At 44.5% G+C, this 20,705-nt stretch overlaps 1 protein-coding gene across 1 annotated transcript; it reads right to left on the bottom strand.

Annotated features, from left to right (window-relative positions):
• Positions 1–339: 339 nt before the first annotated feature.
• LOC134410329 (acyl-coenzyme A synthetase ACSM4, mitochondrial-like) lies at positions 340–19,273 on the bottom strand. Its single transcript, XM_063143538.1, has 13 exons — positions 19,073–19,273; positions 17,891–18,101; positions 15,616–15,823; positions 12,701–12,844; positions 10,467–10,623; positions 9,906–9,985; positions 6,626–6,749; positions 5,941–6,021; positions 5,274–5,375; positions 4,864–4,991; positions 3,209–3,308; positions 858–977; positions 340–426 (listed from the first exon to the last, which is right to left on the bottom strand). The coding sequence occupies exons 1-13, from the start codon at positions 19,271–19,273 to the stop codon at positions 340–342; spliced, it is 1,743 nt and encodes a 580-aa protein (XP_062999608.1).
• Positions 19,274–20,705: the final 1,432 nt, after the last annotated feature.

Genomic DNA, 20,705 nt, shown 5'->3' with positions numbered 1-20,705 from the left:
GAAAAATGTCCTACAACTCCCAACATGGCCCTGACAGCCATGGTGGTGGGGGAATGCTGGGAGACATATAGAGACATGTTCCTGTCTCTATATGCATAGGACGGCATCCTTAATTAGTTTGGAATTGGTTCATCACTTAACATTCACTTTAGTTTTCTCACATTTAACACAGAAGTATCCCCATTAAGCTAATGTACACTTTAGCAACATTTATTTATTCTTTATTTATTTATTACATTTTTATACCGCCCAATAGCCAAAGCTCTCTTCAACATACTTGAAGTTACAACCCAATGCTGTTGGTATTGGTGCAGGACCCATGAATATGCAGGCACTGAACTAAATTTTCCCCCATTCCTTTTTCCTTAATTCATTTCTTCTAATTTTGCCAGTGATGGTTTTCGGCAGTTGTTGGACAAATTCCATCTGATGCAACAATAAAAATGGCAAGTAAGTGTTAGAATCAACACATAAGAACGTTCCTAATTTTGCACTTCTAAAACTATGCAAACTGAAACGTACTTATCCTTCCCAATTTGCATGTCTCTGAATTCTGTGATGGGCGTTTCCGATCAAAAATGTGTAGATTAGGCGTTGGGTGGATTGTATGCAGAAATGCGTATTAGTCAAAATAATGAACAAAAATGCATTCTTGCTAAATTGGCTTGCCAACCCTAAGACAAACTTGCATACAAAAATGCCCAGATGAGAAATGCACATAAAAATGCCCACAAATTTTAGTGCAAATGTGTAAAATGATAATCATACTTCACAAAGGTGAAAATGCGATGAACTGAAATTAAGCTGATGGACTGAAATTGACAGATCCATCCATCTCTTATCGCAATAGTACTGACCTTTCTAGGATATTTGTAAGGAGCGGTCACTTTCTTGACGTGATCTTGCAGCTCGCGGGTTAAATTCTCAGGATCATGGGATACAAAAGAAGGAGACAGGACCACAAAAGCTTTCACTACCTAGCAGGTAAAATAAATTAATAATAAGTAATAGCAACTTGCATTCTTTAGTGACTAAAAACTGATCCTGCAGGTCACCCACCCTAGATATTCAAAAGCAGAAAGCAAGAGGAAGGGAAGAATCACTTTTAAGTTCACAAAGAGTTCAGGCTCATATGGAGAGAAACTTAAATCCAGGGATACATTTTGGTGTGTGTTTTTAAATCATCATCATCAACTTTATTATGGTCACTGACCAGACTTTACACATACATCTGCTCCTCTTTCAACCATTGGGCAAGAGCGAGAGGCAGGTGAACAAACAGATTGCGTTGATGAATAGGAGTAACTCCAGAGAAGTCCATCATGCCTATTTTTGACACCAGGCCTGCTTGCTCTCTGCTTGTCAAGCAAGCAATGAGTTGAAAGAGGATGAGGAGAAATAGCAGCAGATGACAGTGGTGGCGAGAAAGTAAATTCTCTGAGGAAAGGCCCCCCACGGAGGCGGCCTTGCCCAAAGGCCCTCAAAAACCTGGTGCGGCCACTGCATGTGGGTATACGGAAGGCCTGTATTGCAGCTTTCCCCAACCAGGTACCATCCAGATGTTTTGGATTGTGTTGGTCATTACCTTTAAAGCCCTACATGGTTTGGGTCCAGGTTACCTGTGGGATCGCCTTCTCCCATGCAATCCGCCCCGCACACTCAGGTCCTCTGGGGAGAACTGATTCCAGTCAGCCCAAACTAGGCTGACAACTGCTACCCAGAGGACCGTCTTTTCTGCCGCCCCCAGGCTCTGGAATGGCCTGCCGGAGGAGATTCGTCAACTTAACTCTCTCTCCGAGTTTAAGACAGCTATAAAGACTAGCCTCTTCCGGCAGGCCTACCCAGATGAATTTTAAACCAAGAAGTTGAAGATGTCTTGATTGTTATTTTGATATTGTATTGGTTTTATATGCTCTTTTAATTAATTTTATGAATTTGATTTATATTGTATTGTTGTACTAACGTCGTTCCCTGCCTCGATCTGAAGGGAGAAGCAGGAAATAAATAAATAAATTATTATTATTATTATTATTATTATTATTATTATTATTATTATTATTATTATTTTATTAGCATAGACAATGGTCAGGAATTCTGGGTCCCACTCACATTGTGCGGCAGGAACATGGAACAAGTGGGACCGTGCCCCCTGGTACACCTTGTCCTTCCCCAAGGGCTTGCTGGTGATATCTCCCAGTGACTGCTCTTTAATGAAGAAGTGCCCTCCATCCATATAGGATGCAGGATGCGCCCAGTGAGTGCATCAGCCTCTGGTTTGGTCTAGCGGGTGGCTTTGTTTTCAGTTTTTCTGAACAGTCCTTATGCCTCCTTTACATGACAATGAAAGCTGCCCTTCCCTAGGGGGAGCCGACAAACTGAGGGCGGGAGCTTCTTCCGTCTCTGGTTTCTTTTGAGATCGTATAAATCTTGTCTTTTATGACACAGAGGGAGATTTTGATGTGCCTTTAGATTTCAAACAAACCAGCTTATAGTCATATAAAGTGGGGGTGGCATTGCCCCCCCCCATGCAGAACCCACCGGGGGCTGTACCTCTGCCCCCAAATTTGCTGCTCTTTCCCCGCTCGTGCTCTTCGCTCCTCTGATGCCATGTTTCTCGCCTGCCCAAGGGTCTCTACTTCCCTTGCTCGGCTTCGTCCATTTTCTTCAGCTGCCCCTTACGCCTGGAACGCTCTTCCAGAACATTTGAGAACTACAAGTTCAATTGCAGCTTTTAAAGCTCAGCTAAAAACTTTTCTTTTTCCTAAAGCTTTTAAAACTTGATTTTGTTCTGACTTTTATACTGTTAGTTTTACTCTACCCTGTGCCTGTTTGGTGCATTCTCTTCCCCTCCTTATTGTTTTATTATGATTTTATTAGAATGTAAGCCTATGCGGCAGGGTCTTGCTATTTTATTGTTTTACTCTGTGCAGCACCATGTACATTGATGGTGCTATATAAATAAATAATAATAATAAATAATAATAAATATGGGAACATGTTTCTGTTTCAAAACAAGGCACCCATGGTGGGCCATATGTAGCTTATGGGTGATGTGTTGACCATCCCTGATATTAGGAATACACCATGTGCATCCTGGAAAGTTTGCGGTTGACTGTTCAGATCCTCTGCTTTGGATTTTGTGGCCTCCTGCTTTAGAAAACCATCATTCCCAGATAATACAAAGAAATTAACAGACATATTTCTTTACCTCCCCTCTGATAGGGTCCGGACTGCTCACCACAGCGGATTCAACCACTGCTGGGTGCTCGATTAATGCGCTTTCAACCTCAAAAGGCCCGATACGATACCTAGGGAAGCAAAAACTCAGTTACATTTATTGTTTCATCAATCATTACCTAGAAAAGCTTACACTGCGAGTGAGTAATTTGTGGCCCTCCAGATGTTTTGGTCTACAACTCCCATGTGCCCTAGCCAGCATAGTTGAGGGACCTAATGGTGAGGGATGATGGGAGTTGTAGGCCAAAGTATCTAGAGGGCCAAAAATGGTTTTACTCACAAATAATCTTGCATATAAAATGCAGGCACACCGTAGAGTTTCAAAAAGAGTTTGTTCAATCCATTTTGTGTTTCGTTACCCCAGCAGGAGGGAGAGGGCACACACACATACTCCCAGGGATGGTGGAAGTCAGAGAAGGGGCAGGGGGAAGGAAGGAGAGAAGCAAAAGGAAGAAATCACAGGAAACCACAATGTAGGTCATAGAGATCCTAAGGCTACCTGTGGTCAAAATTACCACGAATTCAATAACCGCAACACTGCAACCTTCCTTTCACTTGCAGATGAGGTTGCAATATTCCCTACAGCACCTAGTTCACAGCACTCTCTTCCCCTAGAGATTTGTGTGGTCCCTACATTTCGGGTTTTCCAGAGCAACGTTAAAACAGTTTCATTTTGCCAGGCCTTTTGCTTTGGTAGATTTGGCCACTTCCTGGTTCTACTATTTTATAATTGAGTGTTTTTTATTATTATTATTATACTGTGTTTGCTTATTTGTCCATCACTGTGTATTTGTGTCTCTTATCTCATTAAAAATTGGTTAGCTGCTTTGAAGGCCCTATAGGTGGACAGGCAGCCTAGAAATGTGAAATGCAACAAACACGTTTTCTCATTGGGCGGTCCTTTCCCGTGCCTTTGTTTAAAACATAGGGGCTGTTCAGACAACACGCTAAGCCATGGTTAGGCCACTAACTCTTTTGCAGAAAATGGTTAGTGAGGATGTTCCACAGAATTCTTGAAGGGGAGATATAGTAACTATCCCGTAAGTGAGCGTCTGCGGAGCAGGCCAAGTTGAGGACCTGGTTCATTACGTCCTTTACTGCCATGTTTATAAAGCACCACGGATTAAATTCATCCTCCCCTTCCTAAATTCTTTTGAAGGTTACACGGAGGAGTTTAAAATCAGGAGGTTGCTGGCAGATACGGACAACTTCGTAAGCTATAGGGTGGCTCTATTTGCCCTAGCAGCATTAAAGTTAAGGAAAGCTTTTGTGGCGAGTCTGGATTCTGACCTTGGATAAGGTGGATAACAACACAAAGAGTATGGCATTGATTCAAGATGACGTGTTCTATTGCTGCCTCATTTAGCTTAATGTGTTAATTTATTTTATTGTTTTAACGGTTTTAAACAGATTAATGTTTTAATGTTCTTAATGTTTTATGATGTTGTAATGGCCATTGGCTACAAACAATAAAATGATTCTGAGTAGTGAGGCTGTTTAAACTGTGCTTACATGGTTAGGAGTGGCTCACGCAACACGCTAAGCCATAATGTTTAGCTCAAAATGCTTAACCACCGTGGCTCAGCGTCTTGTCCTCAGCAGGGTGACACTCTGAAATGTACAAACCCAGAGGAGATGATGACATCGTCAGATCTCCCAATAAACCACAAATATCCATCTTCGTCCATCATCCCTTTGTCGCCAGTGATGTAGAAATCCCCACGAAAGGCTGTTGCGGTTTTCTCTGGATCATCCTTACAATAAACAAAGCAATGTCAATTTTCAGTTCAGAGTTTTACGCTTCCTTGCCCCTCCCGCTGCATAGACCGACGTGTGAAAGTGTGTATTTTTCAAACATGTGCATTTCAAAGTGCGATTTTTTCAGGGGGGGACACACACGACTCTTTCCCTCCCCCTAAAGTGCTCTCAAGGTCAGGACTGTGTGAACATTTTGGGGGGAAACAAAATGTCTGCTTGGGTTTTATATACAGAAATGATAGCGAGGGAGCTGTGGCGTTTATATATGAATTGCTTACCACATAGCGAGAGAAGAAAGAAAATGGCCGCTTGGGTTTGATTCTGATGGCAATGTCTCCTTCTTCCCCATGAGGCAAAATATTGCAGTTTTCATCGATAATCTAGAAAAAGGCAAATATAGGGGCCATGATGAATATGTGGTTACAGGGGAGGTCCTACCATTAGCTGAGTGAGGCAGGAGATACGAGAGAGAGAGAGAGAGAGACTGGGTCCACACACGACACAAACCCACACTCAGTGGTTGAGTGTGGGTTGTTGTTGAACCATGGGTTGTTATTGTTGTGCACAATATTGGATTATTGTATTGTCTGAACCCAGTGTTGAAGTCTGGTTGCCTTCTGTACAGGGGGGCGGAGGACATCATGACCACCACAGGCAACAAAATGTCTTCAGCCAGCCTTGAAAAACACACCTCCACCCCACCCACCCCACAATAAACAGACACAATCACTTCTGTCATGGATTTTGTTTCCCATATCTTGGGTCAGATCCAAATTTAGTCTTACTTGAAAAGTAGACCCATTGAAATCTATGGGACTTAAATGAGTCGTGTGCCACTTAACTCCCATTGAGTTCAGTCGGTCTCCTGTAAACATGATGAAATCTGGCTTCAACCAGCCCCCTTTCTACCACCAGGCCCACACAATGACCAAGATATCCTCTTACCTGAACGTCGTAAGGTGCAGCTGCTTTGCCCATAGATCCAGGCTTAATTTCCTTCCCTTTCTCATTTTGGGATATCACACCCTGCAGCAAACAAGAGTTTAGAACAACTTAAACTTCTTCACCAATTGGACTTCTTTCTTTTCTTTTGAAAGCTTGACCAAATGGTATGGGGGATATGGTAATTTCTTGGGAGACCCATGAGCGTTGAATGTCATTACGCTTTTACGTTCCAGAGGGATACCTGTCTATTTCTTTTGTAGCCAAACGAATAGTGAACTGACATGACGTGTTTGGCCTAGAATCAGCTGAGGCTGGTGGCTCTGAAGTCATTGGGGTGGTGAGTCCTCTCTGGGTCTCAGTCAGAACTTTAAAGGAGCCATCCAAGGTGCCGGACCTAATCCCCAAAATAGGTTGAGCACCTTGGACAGCTTCTTTAGAGTTCTGACAGGTTCTGGCTGAAACCCAGAGCGGATTCACCACCCCACTGGCATTAGAGCCACCAGCGTTCACTGCCTAGAATGGTAGAAGTTGTAAGAGACTTGAAGGTCATTTAGTCCAACCCCCTGCTCAGTGAAAGATCTTCAACTATAGCATCCCTGACAGACGAATAGCCAGCCTCTGCTTAAATACCTCGAGTGAAGAAGAGCCCCCCAGTTCCTTTCGCAGCAAGCAAAATAGCACCTACGACTTCCGTTTGCCCGTAGCCTTCATAGATGTCCAGCCCTGTCTGCATTTTCCATTGCGCCATCACTTCTGGGTTAAGCGGCTCCCCTCCGGTCAAACAGTGTCGCAGGCTTTTGAACCTGTAACTTAAGCATGTATAAAAGGAAGAGACAGGATTGGACTCTATTGCCATTGTACGATAAAACAGTGGCTCTCAAATTTGGGGGATATGGGACAGCTGGAAGTGTGTGTGTGAAGTCCCAAAGAAGTAGAGAGTATTGAAATAGACGGTCCCTTTTCCCCTACCAGCCAAGATCGGAGGGCTTGAATGGCCTTTAAGCAAACTGATAAAGACAATATATCAAATTTTGGTATAACTATGTTTACTACAATAAAATCATATCGTTAGTAGAAAATATTTTAATCTTGAAACAATACATACATTTAAAATTTAAACAGAATAGTCCACATACAACAAACATCATACAGAAATCCCAAATGCGTTTCAACCGTAAAAGGTCTTCTTCAGTGGGAAGAAAATGATATGTGGATTATCCTGCATATACCTGTCTATATTCGAGATATTAGCTATGCAACTAGATATTACCATTCTGAACCTCGTGTGGCGCAGAGTGGTAAAGCAGCAGTTACTGCAGCCGAAACTCTCCCCACGGCCTGAGTTCGATCCCGGCGGAAGCTGGTTCTCAGGCAGCTGGCTCAGGTCGACTCGGCCTTCCATCCTCCCGAGGTCGGTAAAATGAGTACCCAGCTAGCTGGGGCAAAGGTAACCGCGACTGGGGAAGGCAATGGCAAACTACCCCACTACAAAGTCTGCCAAGAAAACGTCAGCGAAAGCAGGCGTCCCTCTAGGAGTCAGCAATGACTCAAGGGCTTGCATGAGAGGTTCCTTCCCTTTCTTCTATTATTATTATTATTATTATTATTATTATTATTATTATTATTATTATTATTATTATTATTATTATTATTATTATCCCGCCTTTTGCCCAATACTGGACCTCAAGGCAGTATTACAAAGTTTAAAACATACATTTTAAAACATAGGAAAAGAAATGTAAAAAAAGAAGAAGTTTAAAATACACAACGAAATTATAAGTCAGTAGGGAGAGAAAACCAAAGAAACAAGGGGACAGGCCCTCGCCTTGGTGTTGCCCCCAAAGGAGCCTGCCTCTTAAGCTCCCAGTCCCAAAAAGTTGTTGCAGCTGGGGGTGACTAGACTAGGTATTACCTAGATATTACCTTTCTTAACTAGATATTACTTGCGAGTCAAGCCTCTCGAAGACAGGAGGGAATACCTAGTCCCCCGTCTTTTTGATTACACGCTTGAAGATTTACAGGAGACAACTATGGGTCCTATAGGAACTCCCTATATCTGGGGCATAAAAAGTTGTTTTAAACATTTGTATAAATTTTTTAAAATCCACGTATCATTTTCTTCCCACTGATGAAGGCCTTTTACGGTTGAAACGCGTTTGGGATTTGTGTTTGATGTTTGTTGTATGGGGACTATTCTGTTTAAATTTTAAATGTATGCATTTGTTTCAAGATTAAAATATTTTCTACTAACCCTATGATTTTATTGTAATAAGCATAGTTATACCAAAAATTGATAGATTGTCTTTATCAGTTTGCTTAAGCTTATTTTGTTTTCAGGTTTGGTTTAAGGTAACACTTTTTCACATTTCTCTTGAATGCCCTTTATCAATGCACCCCACTGATCCAGACTGGATTTCCAGAGCTGGGTTATATGTGTGGGGTGGGTGGGGGCTGCATTCCATCCTCCCAATGTGATTTGGAGGGGATCGACACTGCATACTGAAGGCACTTGCATGAGCCTGCAGTACGCCCCCAAAGCGACTGTGTAGATCCTGCCCTAAGAGGCGGAGGAAGAGGCGGAGGAGGCGGCGGCTGGGGAATCGGCCATGTCCTTGCCACCACCGCCCACCTCCCCGCTGGCCTCCTGCTGCCGGCGAAAAAGCCACTCGGCGGAAGAAGGCGGGGCGGAGAGTGGAAGAAGCTCTCTGACCCGGGTGGCTCTTTCGCCGGCAGCAGGAGGCCGGCGGGAAGGTGGGCGGTAGCGGTGGCGGCGGCGGCAAGGACGCGGCCGATTCCCCAGCCTCCTCCTCCTCCGCCTCTTCCTCCGCCTCTTAGGGCAGGATCTACACAGTCGCTTTGGGGGCGCACTGCAGGCGCACGCAAGCACCTTCAGTACGCAGTGTAGATCCCCTCCAGGAAAGAAGGGAGTTCAAACAGAACATTTACATTCCTCATTCAAAGAAACCAGGGCCAGGTTAAGGCCAGCTAATGCCCTACGCACCCCCCCCCAAATAAATGGTGCCCCCTTGGCCCTTCCATTGCTTAGCCGGCAAGGCATTAAGACTCAATAAGTGCTGAAGATGAAATAAGACATTAAAAAATCAGTTTTCTTCAAGGCCATCCCCCACGCCAGAACACATAACTATATTAAATGTAAACGGTTTTTTTTAATATTTATTTATTTCACACTAAATAGCAGCAAGCGATATAAACCAATTACTTACTTATAACTAGGACAAAAGAAAAAAAAATACAAATTTTCATCACCGTTTTATGCATTTTTAAAAATAAAATTGTTATAAGGGAGAAAATGCAAATGCAAAAATTTAGATGGCTACAGCTATGGTACTGGTACTCTGTGGTGCCCCCTTCCCTTGATGTCCTAAGCATGTGCTTACATTGCTTAAAGGTTAATCCAGGGCTGGAAGAAACCAGCATTGCTTGGTCACCAATGGCGACAAGGAACTGCATACAGGCAAATATTCCTCACCTCTGTACCTAGCGCAGAAACCAAGTGGGGATACCAGAAGAGGGAAACAGCCCTCCTCTGTACCCAGTGTATCAGGAGCAACAGATCCCCAATCTGGCCATCTGATATTCCCCACACATCCTCTCCTGCCCCATTTGGTGGGCTGCCAGCTTTTGCACAGCTCTTTTCCCAGTCCTAAAAGGCTGAGATGCCTCTCTAAAGGCTTAGCTACCGGCAGCAAGAGCATTGAGCTTCAGTATGCTGCATTAGCCCTGCCCCTTTACCTCTGGCTCTTCCCACTGCTTGAACATGCCCCCCTAAGGGCTTCTCCAAAATGGAACTCAGGAGCCTCAGGCTGAAAGAGGTTCAACCTCCTGCAGTGGGAGGAGCAACGGAATTCTCCACCCCCTCCTCTGTCAGCTCCTAGCAAACAGGTAAACGCTTTTGCAGGCTAGTAATTGGGTGGTCTTATTTGCAAGGCTGGATGAAATGGTACCTGGTAAGATCGTGTTGCACCAGCATGCGGTAGACTGTCGGAGCACTGCAGAGGGTAGTCACTGGATATCGGGAGAGAGTCTAAAGAGATAGGAAAGGAAGCAGGGTGGGGAACATGAATTCGCTCAGCAGAAGTTGCTTTGATCATTCGGTATTTAATAACAACAGCTCCTTTAGAGTTCGGACTGGTTTGAACTGAAACCTGGAGTAGATTCACCATCCCGTTGTGTTCGGACTGGTTCTGAATGAAACCCGGAACGGATTCACCACCCCACTGACATCGAAGCCACCAGCCTCCACTCAGCATCCTCCTCCACTTGTCATAAAGTTGTGTGAACTGAGCCCAGAGGGAGATGGCAGCAGTGATAGTTGTGAAAAGTTGGGTCCCCTCAGAAAGGACCTCCCTCAAAAAGCATCTAGCTCACCACCCACACCCCCGCAAACCTAGAACCAACCCTGCTTATCGCCTTGCCCAGTTTAGAAATGCTATTATTTGGGGGAGTGGGCGGTTGGGCCGAGAGATGCTAAAATAGATCCCCAAGGACAGGACGTGTATTCTCACCTTTAGGATCTCTTTTGGATCAAACTGTGGCATGCTGTGTACAAAGACGCTGGTGCCTCGAAGCCATGGAGCAAAAACGCTCCCCAGGGCCGCCTTCACCCAGCCTGTGTCGGACATGTTCCACATGATATCTGAAGGTTTCAAGTCCAGCCAGTACCTGTGAGACACAGATGTTCAGTCTGGATTAATGCATACAAGGTCGTGTATATGTGGGGTTCAATCAAAGCCTCTAGTTCCTTATTTAAAATTGTCATCTGGGGGTCAATGCGCATTAATCAGGAGTGTACTATCAGCTTTGGCTGTTGCGCAGTTTCGACCTTTTCTAGAGTTGGAAGACCTAAAGACAGTAGTGCACGCACTGGTATCCTCAAGGCTTGACTTCTGCAATGCGCTCTACATAGGGCTACCTGTGTGCCTAGTTCGGAAACTTCAACTAGTTCAAAATATGGCAGCCAGGTTGGTCACCGGTACCTCTAGAGGTGAACATATTACCCCAACATTAAAATCACTCCACTGGCTGCCAATTAGTTTCCGGGCAAAGTCATTACCTTTAAAGCCCTAAATGGTTTGGGTCCAGGTTACCTGTGGGATTGCCTTCTCCCATACAGTCCGCCCCACACACTCAGGTCCTCTGGGGAGAACTTACTTCAGTCGACCAAAACTAGGCTGACATCAGTTTCCCAGAGGACCTTTTCTTCTGTCGCCCCTGGATTGTGGAACGGCCTGCTGGATGAGATTCGTAAAATTATCTATGTGATTTTAAGGCAGCTTTAAAGACTAGCCTTTTCCAGCAAGCCTACCCAGATTAATGTAAAATCAAGAGTTTTTTAAGATGTGTTGATTCCTGTACTAATGTTGTTCCCTGCCTCGATCCAAAGGGAGAGACGGGTAAGAAATAATAATAATAATAATAATAATAATAATAATAATAATAATTAATGTGCATTGTGCAAAAATGATGGTTTTGATCGCAGAGTTTTACTGCTTACTTTAAATGGAACAATCCCCAAATTATTATTATTATTATTATTATTATTATTATTATTATTATTTATATAGCACCATCAATGTACATGGTGCTGGGAGATATAAGGCGTTCCGTCCAGATTTAGTGATACTTTGAGTAGGCTCATTGAAATCAATGGGATTTAAGCTAGCCATGCCTAACTCAAATCCCATCGATTTGAATGGGTCTACTCTAGGTATAACTAGATCAGGATCTAACCTATGCTGTGGGATAGTACAAAGATTATTTTGCTGTGCAGGGGCATATAAACATTAGCCCCTTCCACATTCAGTTTACTGACTGAGCTGTCTTGTGAATTTTCATGTAAATAAGGAACTGGAAACCAGTAGAAACCAAATTCAGCATCATCCAATGCTGCCATTTGCAGCTGGGAATTGTGGTGGCTTGTAAGCTTTGTGGATGAGAAAAGGTCCTACTGATGCAATGTCTCCTTGGCTACAGAGCAGCTGTGGACACTGATGGGATTATTTAGTAATGATGCTCCTGTTAGAAAGGCAATTAGCGGAGTCAAAAACAAAAACAAAAGGCAAATCAGAATGAGCGTTTACCAGTCCCATGTGCACACAAACTATCTTAGCACAATGAAGGTGACCACACGCGTCTTCAGTAAAGAAAGTAATCATTTTTACTCACAAGTATTTTTGCATATACAATGCAGGTACAGCCTAAAGGTTTAAAAGAGTTTGTTCAGACCATTTTGTGTTCTATCACATAGGCAGGAGTGAGAGAGCAAACACAATGCTCCCAACAATGGTGGAAGGTCAGAGAGAAGGGAGAAGGAAGGGCAGCAGCAAAAGGAAGAAACCACAGGAAACCACAGGAAAAGGGGCGTGGCCATCTGGGGAACCCTAAAGCACCAGATTGGGACCTCAGGAGGGACAGCTTTTGACCCTAGGAGGGCCAGATTGAGCAAGCTGGAGCTGCAACAAAATGTTGCAGTGTCAAATGTTTAGGTTTGTCAGTTGTGCCTTCTTTTAGGATGCCCCGTCCTGACTAGGCGCGAGGCCCAGGACAAGCTGACCGCAACACGGCCCTCACTGTCTGTTCTTGGTCCCGTCGGGCAAGGTAGGAGTCAGGTCCAGACATTGGCTAGTGCTCTGCAAGGTAGTGCTGTCATAAAATTCCATGTACAAGGTGGGGAAAACTGCCCAATAAAAGCCTCGCCTGGAAACACCCTTAGAAGCCTGGGAGAATTTCAGAGACGTACCTTCCAGATAAGGCAAATCCCAGACTTAAACTACTCTGGGAATGTTCTGCCATTTTGGGAGTACCGGTGGTGCCGCTCGTGAAGTAGATAGTCATGGCTTCGTCGCTCTTGGTTCTAACGCAGCTGTGAGCGGAAGGGGCGGTGCTTAAAGGAAGACAAGGACATGGGGCAGAAGTTTAAAAGAACGAAGGCTGCTGCTTTACATGAGCAGAAATATGAACAGATTTAACAAAGGCTAGTCTCAGGGCTGGCGTCACGAGTAGGTATGGCTGGGCACCGGGAAAGGGCCCGCAGCCAATGCCATAACTCGTGAGCTGTATTTGCGAGGTTGTGTGTCGGCCATGCAATTAACACCTGAACTTCCTGCTTACCTGAACATGACCTTAGGTGCAGCCAGTCATGTTCAACCAGCAGAGGCTTCACTGGGACTGTAATTCCATTCTGGGTTTCAGTCAGAACTAGCCAGAACTCTAAAGGACCTATCTAAGGCGCTGAATCCTATCCCTCAAACGGGGATACAGTTCAGCACCTTGGATAGCTCATACCACATGCAGGAATGGTAGCCCTCAAAATACCGTAGATCTGAACTTATTGGCTTAATAAAAATGAGTATTATTTTTAAATTCATTTTCTAAAATATTGTAACAGCTGTATTACTTCCTCTCCCGCGCCCCATTAGAACTGGCTTTTTAAATTATTCTTTTTTATGTACTATGTTTAACATTTATTTATTTATTACATTTATATCCTGCTTTTTTTCCTCCAAGGAACCCACATAACCCTCCTCTCCATTTTATCCTCAGAACAACAACCCTGTGAGGTAGGTTGGGCTGAGAGTCTGTGACTGGCCCAAAGTCACCCAGTGAGCTTTCCATGGCTGAGTGGGGACTAGAACCCGGATCTCCTGACTCCCAGTCCAACGCTCTAGCCACTACACCACACTTACATTTCTATCTCTCGCTGCTGCATGGAGAGACTTGAACTTGTAACGGCTGCATGGCTAAATACAGTTGCATTATACAATGCTCAAGACTGGCTGGGATTAGCACAGCTGGGCAGCTTCAAAGGCCAGTGTAGGCTGGTGGATCCAATTTCGTTGGGGCTGCAAATTCATCCTATGTTTCAGTCGGAACCACAACTGCACCGTAAGTTTAACAATACAGTAAAGACAGAATAAGTATACAGAGTCAGACACTGACTTCTATTTACTATGACAATTCGAAACCACAAATTAATACAGATGAAATATACTATGTTTTACAGAGTCAAGAACACGGACTTCTGTTTTATATAACAATTTGAATACACAAAATGATAATGATGACAAAACAAGGCAAACAATTGCTTCTTGTAACACCTAAACAATATAATATGAAACAACAGAGTGATGTGCTGTACAGATTAATATACTGTAATAGGATTCCGGTATTTTCCCATTTCGTTTCAAAACTTCTTCAGACGTTTACTCTTTCAGGTCGCCACGTGCCGCAATGAGCCGTGGGGGTGTCGCCATGAGGTAGTACTCCCTGAATTGATCCCAGCAAACAGAGTAGGGGAATTCTTTCTGTGCCCCGGCTAAAAGTACATCAGCTTCCAGGCGGCAACAGGACGGTCCATCAGCTGCTCTGTATACTTATTCTGTCTCTACTGTATTGTTAAACTTACGGTGCATTTGTGTGCCTCCTGGCATTCTTGTTACTTGAACGTTATCAACTGCTGCCCTCGTGTGTTCTCTGGTTCAGTCGGAACCAGCCAGAACTCTAAAGGAGCTGTCCAAGTTGCTAAACCCCAACCCCAAAGTAGTTTAATCACCTTGGATAGTTCCTTGAGAGTTCTGGCTGGTTTCGACTGAAACCCAGAATGGATACGCAGCCTCACCAGAATCGGAGGCACCAGCCTCCGCTGAGTTACATAGAAAACCACACCTGATGCATGCACACAACATTTGTCAGCCAGTGAAATACTAAGATTTTGCTTTGTTTTTATACTTATATTTGTTTTCAAGGGAGAGAGAAAATTGTGTAACATCCAATAGAATCCTAACAGTTCACCTTGCAGTGGGAGAAATTTGGACTGAGACAAAGGCATGTTGAACCCTTGTGGGACAATTCCATAATTCCATGTGTTGTGTCAAAAAATAAAGTCCCCCTGCCCTGCCCCTGTTCCGCTTGCAGAAAACAAAAACTGGAAAAGCTATCTATTTTTTAAAACAGCCCTTCAAAGTTACAAATTCATCAGCTAGAGAAAGAAGTAATGAGAGTGATTCTTGCTGCTATTCTCACTTAAATAAATAAATGAAAAATCAAGACTTTAAAATAAATCCCTTTGACTTCTAACTAAACTTGAAAGAGGTTTGGAAAAAGCAAATTCTAATCATCAAACGGATATGGATTTATTATTTATAAAATCATGTTTGATGAGTGGGGGGGAAACCGCTGTCGCAAGGCAGTGGCGTAACTATTAAGTTAAGAGGAAACTTTTACTTTGTAGATAATATAAAATAAAAACTTAAAAACAACAACAACACATTTGTCAGCCATGGTGCTCCCCATGGGCCTGGGGACAGCTTTAAAAAATAAATAGCTTTTCCAGTTTTTGTTTTCTGCAAGCGATTATGGAATTGTCCCACAAGGGTTCAACATGCCTTTGTCTCAGTCCAAATTTCTCCCACTGCAAGGTGAACTGTTAGGATTCTATCGGATGTTACACAATTTTCTCTCTCCCTTAAAAAGAAATATAAGTATAAAAACGAAGCAAAATCTTAGTATTTCACTGGCTGACAAATGTTGTGTGCATGCATCTTGTCCCCACAGGGCCTGCGCTATTGCTATTTGACAAATCCAGGCATTTTTGGGGGGACATGGAGTTGCACTCAAGGGGCTGCCCATAGTTTTGCTATAACCACCAGCACTCACTCAAGCAGCTCTTTGAAGTTCAGCCAGCCGTCCCGTCTCTCTCGGGAGAGCAACAGCTTCGTTTTCAGGGACGGGCAGGACGAGGACACGGAATCCACCGCGGGGGCCAACGCCTCGTTCGTGATGACACACTTGGCCTTCGAAGCCTGGAGCCTGTACAGGATGTCTTTGGCTGTCAGCTGCGGCGTCCCTGGCAGTAAGACCATCCCTAGAGGGCCAAACGAGGCACGGCTTTATTTATTTATTTACTAAATTTCTATACCGCCCCATAGCCGAAGTTCTCTGGGCGGTTTACAAAAGTTAAAAAACAGTGAACATTAAAGAAGTATACAAAATTTAAAACCACCAAAAATATAAAAAGGAAGGAAAGGAACCTCTCGTGCAAGCACTGAGTCATTACTGACTCTTGGAGGGACGCCAGTTTCGCTGACGTTTTCTTGGCAGGCCTTATAGCGGGGTGGTTTGCCGTTGCCTTCCCCGGCCCTTATTACCTTTCCCCCAGCTAGCTGGGTACTCATTTTACCGACCTCGGGAGGATGGAAGGCTGAGTTGACCCGAGCCGGCTGCCTGAAACCAGCTTTCGCTGGGATCGAACTCAGGCCGTGGGGAGAGTTTCAGCTGCGGAAACTGCTGCTTTACTGCTCTGCGCCACACGGTATATAAAAACAACAGTATAAAACAACAGTATCCATTTAAACAACAACAGTTCTGGGGTCCATTAAAAAAAATTCGCATATGTTGTTAAATGCCTGGGAGAAGAGAAAAGTCTTGACCTGGTGCCGAAAAGATAACAATGTTGGTGCCAGGCGAGCCTCATCGGGGAGATCATTCCATAATTGGGGGGCCACCACTGAAAAGGCCCTCTCCCTTTGTCATCAGACGGTTTTATGCTCCGGAGATTCTCAGTCGTTCCATCCTGAAGATATTAGGACGTAAGAAGCAGCGGCAGCCCCCGAATTATTAGGGCGTTTGAGCAAGATAAACTCAATGGGGCGCCTATCTCAATGAGTTGACCTCACCGCCATGGTCACCAGCTGCCGTTGCTCCCCTTCCTCATCATTGCTCCCACTTGATAGCCGGACAGGCAGAGAGCCAGAGAGCCAGCAGGCCATGGCATCTTATGCACCTTCTTCTCACCACCACCGTTGTCTGGACCAGAGCAAGAGGCAGGTGAATAAGGCAGGTGAAGAGGAGGAGCGACTCCAAGGTGCTCTGGTCAGTGGGCCCCTCCTGGAATGTGTGGGCCCTGGTTAGTAGATGACCATGCCTACCCCTTTGAAAAGAGCCCTGCTAGATCAGACCAAAGGTCTAGTTTAAGTATGACTAAGTGTGGAGTGCAGGACACGGAATAACGGGCTCAAGTTACAGGAAGCCCAATTCCAGCTGGACATCAGGAAAAACGTCCTGACAGTTAGGCCTTAGCTAGACCTAAGGTTTATCCCAGGATTGTCCCGGGGTCATCCCTGTTCATGTAAATGACACACAGGATATCCCAGGAGCAGGCAGGGACGATCCCGGGATAAACCTTAGGACTAGCTAACGCCTTAGAGCAGTACGACAATGGAACCAGTGACCTAGGGAGGCTGTGGGCTCTCTCACACTAGAGGCCTTCAAGAGGCAGCTGGACAAGCATCTGTCAGGGATGCTTTAAGGTGGATTCCTGCATTGAGCAGGGGGTTGGACTCGATGGCCTTGTAGGCTCCTTCCAACTCTACTATTCTATGATTCTATGGATGCAACCCTATAGAAAACCAATCTTAAGTGTGGATCCATCCCTGTAGAAAAGTGCTCGCTCTCTCCCTCTTTCTCTCTCTCTGAAACTAAATGTAGATCTAGCAGATTAATAGCCTTGTGTAGGGAAGTGAGCTCTCCTCTCTCTCTGAGAGAGAGAGAGAGCACTTTTCTACATGAAGCTTGTAATCTGCTGGATCTACTTTCAGTTCTGTTGCAGAACTGAGATCCCAGCACCACACAAAGAACATTTCTTTTCCTACGTCTTTGCTACATAACCTCTAGGCGGTGCTGTGTTCTAGTGGTATAGCACTATTACACAAGTGGAAAACACATTTTCTTCCACTTTCACAAATAATACTGCATTTCCCCTGCTCTTAAAAAAAAAAAAAGACTCACCGGAAGTGCTGTTTAAAAACAGAAGTGAAATTGGAGGGTCACGACATCATGTACAGAACCGTGAGTAAAGAATGAAAAGCGCACAAGAAGTCCCTCATATAGAAAAGGTAGCTATCTACCCGTCTGTTTGATTATAGATGCTTACCTGTCCTAATGCATGCCACATTCAGCAACCACCATTCTGGTACTCGAGGCAGGATGAGGATCACTCGTTCTCCTCTTTGCAGACCGCATGGACCGGAGAGCACATTGGCCGCTTTTCGGGAGAGGGCAGCCAGCTCCTCAAAGCTCCACCTCACTTCTTCCCCTTGACCATCTATCCACCAGAGAGCAGGATTGGTTGGCCTAGTTCCATCCTGCAAAAAAGCATCGGAGACCTTTCCATCCTGCCTGAAACCTTGGACAGCCTCTGCTGCCAGTCAGTGTCGACAAAACTAGGCTAGATGGACCAAGGGACTAACTCAGTATAAGGCAGTTCCTTATGCTAGTGTGGCTTTTCTTTTCTTTTTTTCTTTTTTTGAGGACTTCAGAGGAGGGCAACCAGGACGACCAGGGGTCTGGAAACAAAGCCCTATGAAGAGAGACTGAAAGAACTGGGCATGTTTAGCCTGGAGAAGAAGAAGATGGAGGGGAGACATGATAGCACTCTTCAAATACTTAAAAGGTTGTCACACAGAGGAGGGCCAGGATCTCTTCTCAATCCTCCCAGAGTGCAGGACAAGGGATAACGGGCTCAAGTTACAGGAAGCCAGATTCCGGCTGGTCATCAGGAAAAACTTCCTGACTGTTAGAGCAGTACGACAATGGAAGCAGTGACCTAGGGAGGTCGTGGGTTCTCCCACACTAGAGGAAGCTGGACAACCATCTGTCAAGTATGCTTTAAGGTGGATCCCTGCATTGAGCTGGGGGTTAGACTCGATGGCCTTATAGGCCCCTTCCAACTCTACTAGGGGGGGATCTACACTACAGCTTTATAGCGCTTTAAAGCACTTTATAACAGTTTTGACAACTGTTGGAGCCCAGGACACACTGCATATACAGTTTTCAAAACATTTTCAAAGTGCTTTAAAGCGCTTTAAAAGCAATAGTGTAGATCCCCCTCTGATTCTATGACTACAGGGGGCTACAGAGTCTCAGCTATGAGGCAGTATACAAATGTAATTAACAACAACAACAACAACAACTTGGCTAAAACTCTAGGGAGTTGGAGAATGGAGATTTCATGGGAATTTCATGAGGAGCCCCCCTCCCTCATAATTTTACTATCTCTGCATTCCTGAAATAGGAAATTGCTACCCTAAATTGGAAAGATTTTTTAAAAAGTTACCTTTTCCACTTCGGCCCACTGATCCAGCACGTCGCTTGCAAAATTAAAGTACTCAGGGACCTCCTTTTCACATCGGTTAATGGCTTCGTAGTCCAAAAGATCCAGTGAAGCCCATGCCCGGGTGTCCTTTCGGAATGACCTGCAAAGTGGCTGGAGGTTCCAGATGGGCTTTAGTTTTTTGAATCCAAGGAAGATCCTCATGGCTGGGTCTGAGATCATGCAGCAGCGTGTGGGACAGTCCTTCAGAGAAAGAAATGATGGGAAATGGAATCAGTCTCAATGATACTTACGCAGTGTACAGTGGAGGCTGGTGGCTCTGATGTTCCAACACACGGGCCACTCCCGTTGACACAATACAATTAACTTGTTCTTGGTCATTTTAACCCCCAAATCCATTTTAAACCTTGCCCAGTTCCTTAACATCCATCCTAACGGAGTTTCTTCCTTTCTACTTCAGTTGAGGGGCCACTCCACATTTTGAACCAGTACAGGCGCGTAGATAAGAAATACTTACTCCAGCCAGTTGCGTCCGACGGCTCCCTGGCCCGCTAGGTCTGGTCTGATTCTCCCTTCCCTGGAGCACCCGTCCCTTAACCTCTGGCTTCTCTCATGTCCGCAAGACTGGCCGGCGGCTCCAAATGGACCCGGCGATCACTTCTGAGCGCAGAATCGGACGTTCTTGAGAGTGCAGGTGGTCCAGGACAGGCTCCTGGCTTGGCTTTGCCAAAATTGTTGCCTAAATGGCAGAAAGAGGTCCATTCCCCTGGAGGACTGTGCCAATTTTATCCTTCAGGGTGGAATCAGACTCGCAGACCTTCGCGGATGCAACCCAACTTTTATTTCTCGAGAAAGACCAGAAACCTGCAGGGTCTGGCCCCGAACAATCTAAAGGTAATTCCTTACACCAATACAAACAATGGGGATGAGTCACAATCATGTGAGGTTACTTCAGAGTCACACGTTTAAACGCCACGTCGCTGTTGCTGGGCAGAGTTTGCACTCAGAACATAAAACTTTGCTCCCAGCCTACTATCTTAGGCACGGATGTGTATTCAGGGTCTTGTAATTAGCTAATTCAAGCAGACATTTCGCAATGTATTCAACACAAAGTGCAGAGCAGATTCATCAAGCACTGCCATCAAAGCCTCCAGCTTCTACTAACAGTGGATAATATGTACGCTGCCCTGAGATCTGAGTGATATAGGGCAGGATACAAATGTTTAAAATAAATAAATAAAATGTCAGGGAAGGGACGTGGCAGAACATGCACTTTGGATGCAGGAAGTCCAAGTTGTAATTCAAATTTATTTATTTTTACTTTTATTTATTACATTTCTACACTGCCCAATAGCCGAAGCTCTCTGGGTGGTTCACAAAAATCAAAACCACAGAATACAGCATATATAATATATAATATAATATAATATGGTGGCCGCTCATACATTGCCAAAGAAGAGGAAATGCATCACCATTTAAAAAAGATAAAATAAGAGGATGCAAATTTGCAGAACATTTGCATATGCTGATTTTAGATGGATAGATGCAAATTTAGAAAGAATTCCTTTAACTTCAATAGAAATATAATACATCTCCTTATAGTTGGGAAGACAGTGTGGTGTAGTGGCTAAGGTAG

The sequence above is a fragment of the Elgaria multicarinata genome, chromosome 17, assembly GCF_023053635.1.
Source record: "Elgaria multicarinata webbii isolate HBS135686 ecotype San Diego chromosome 17, rElgMul1.1.pri, whole genome shotgun sequence".
NCBI lineage: Eukaryota > Metazoa > Chordata > Lepidosauria > Squamata > Anguidae > Elgaria > Elgaria multicarinata.
The sequence above is the reverse complement of the archived record's forward strand: the minus strand, read 5'-3'. Positions and strand labels throughout refer to the sequence as shown.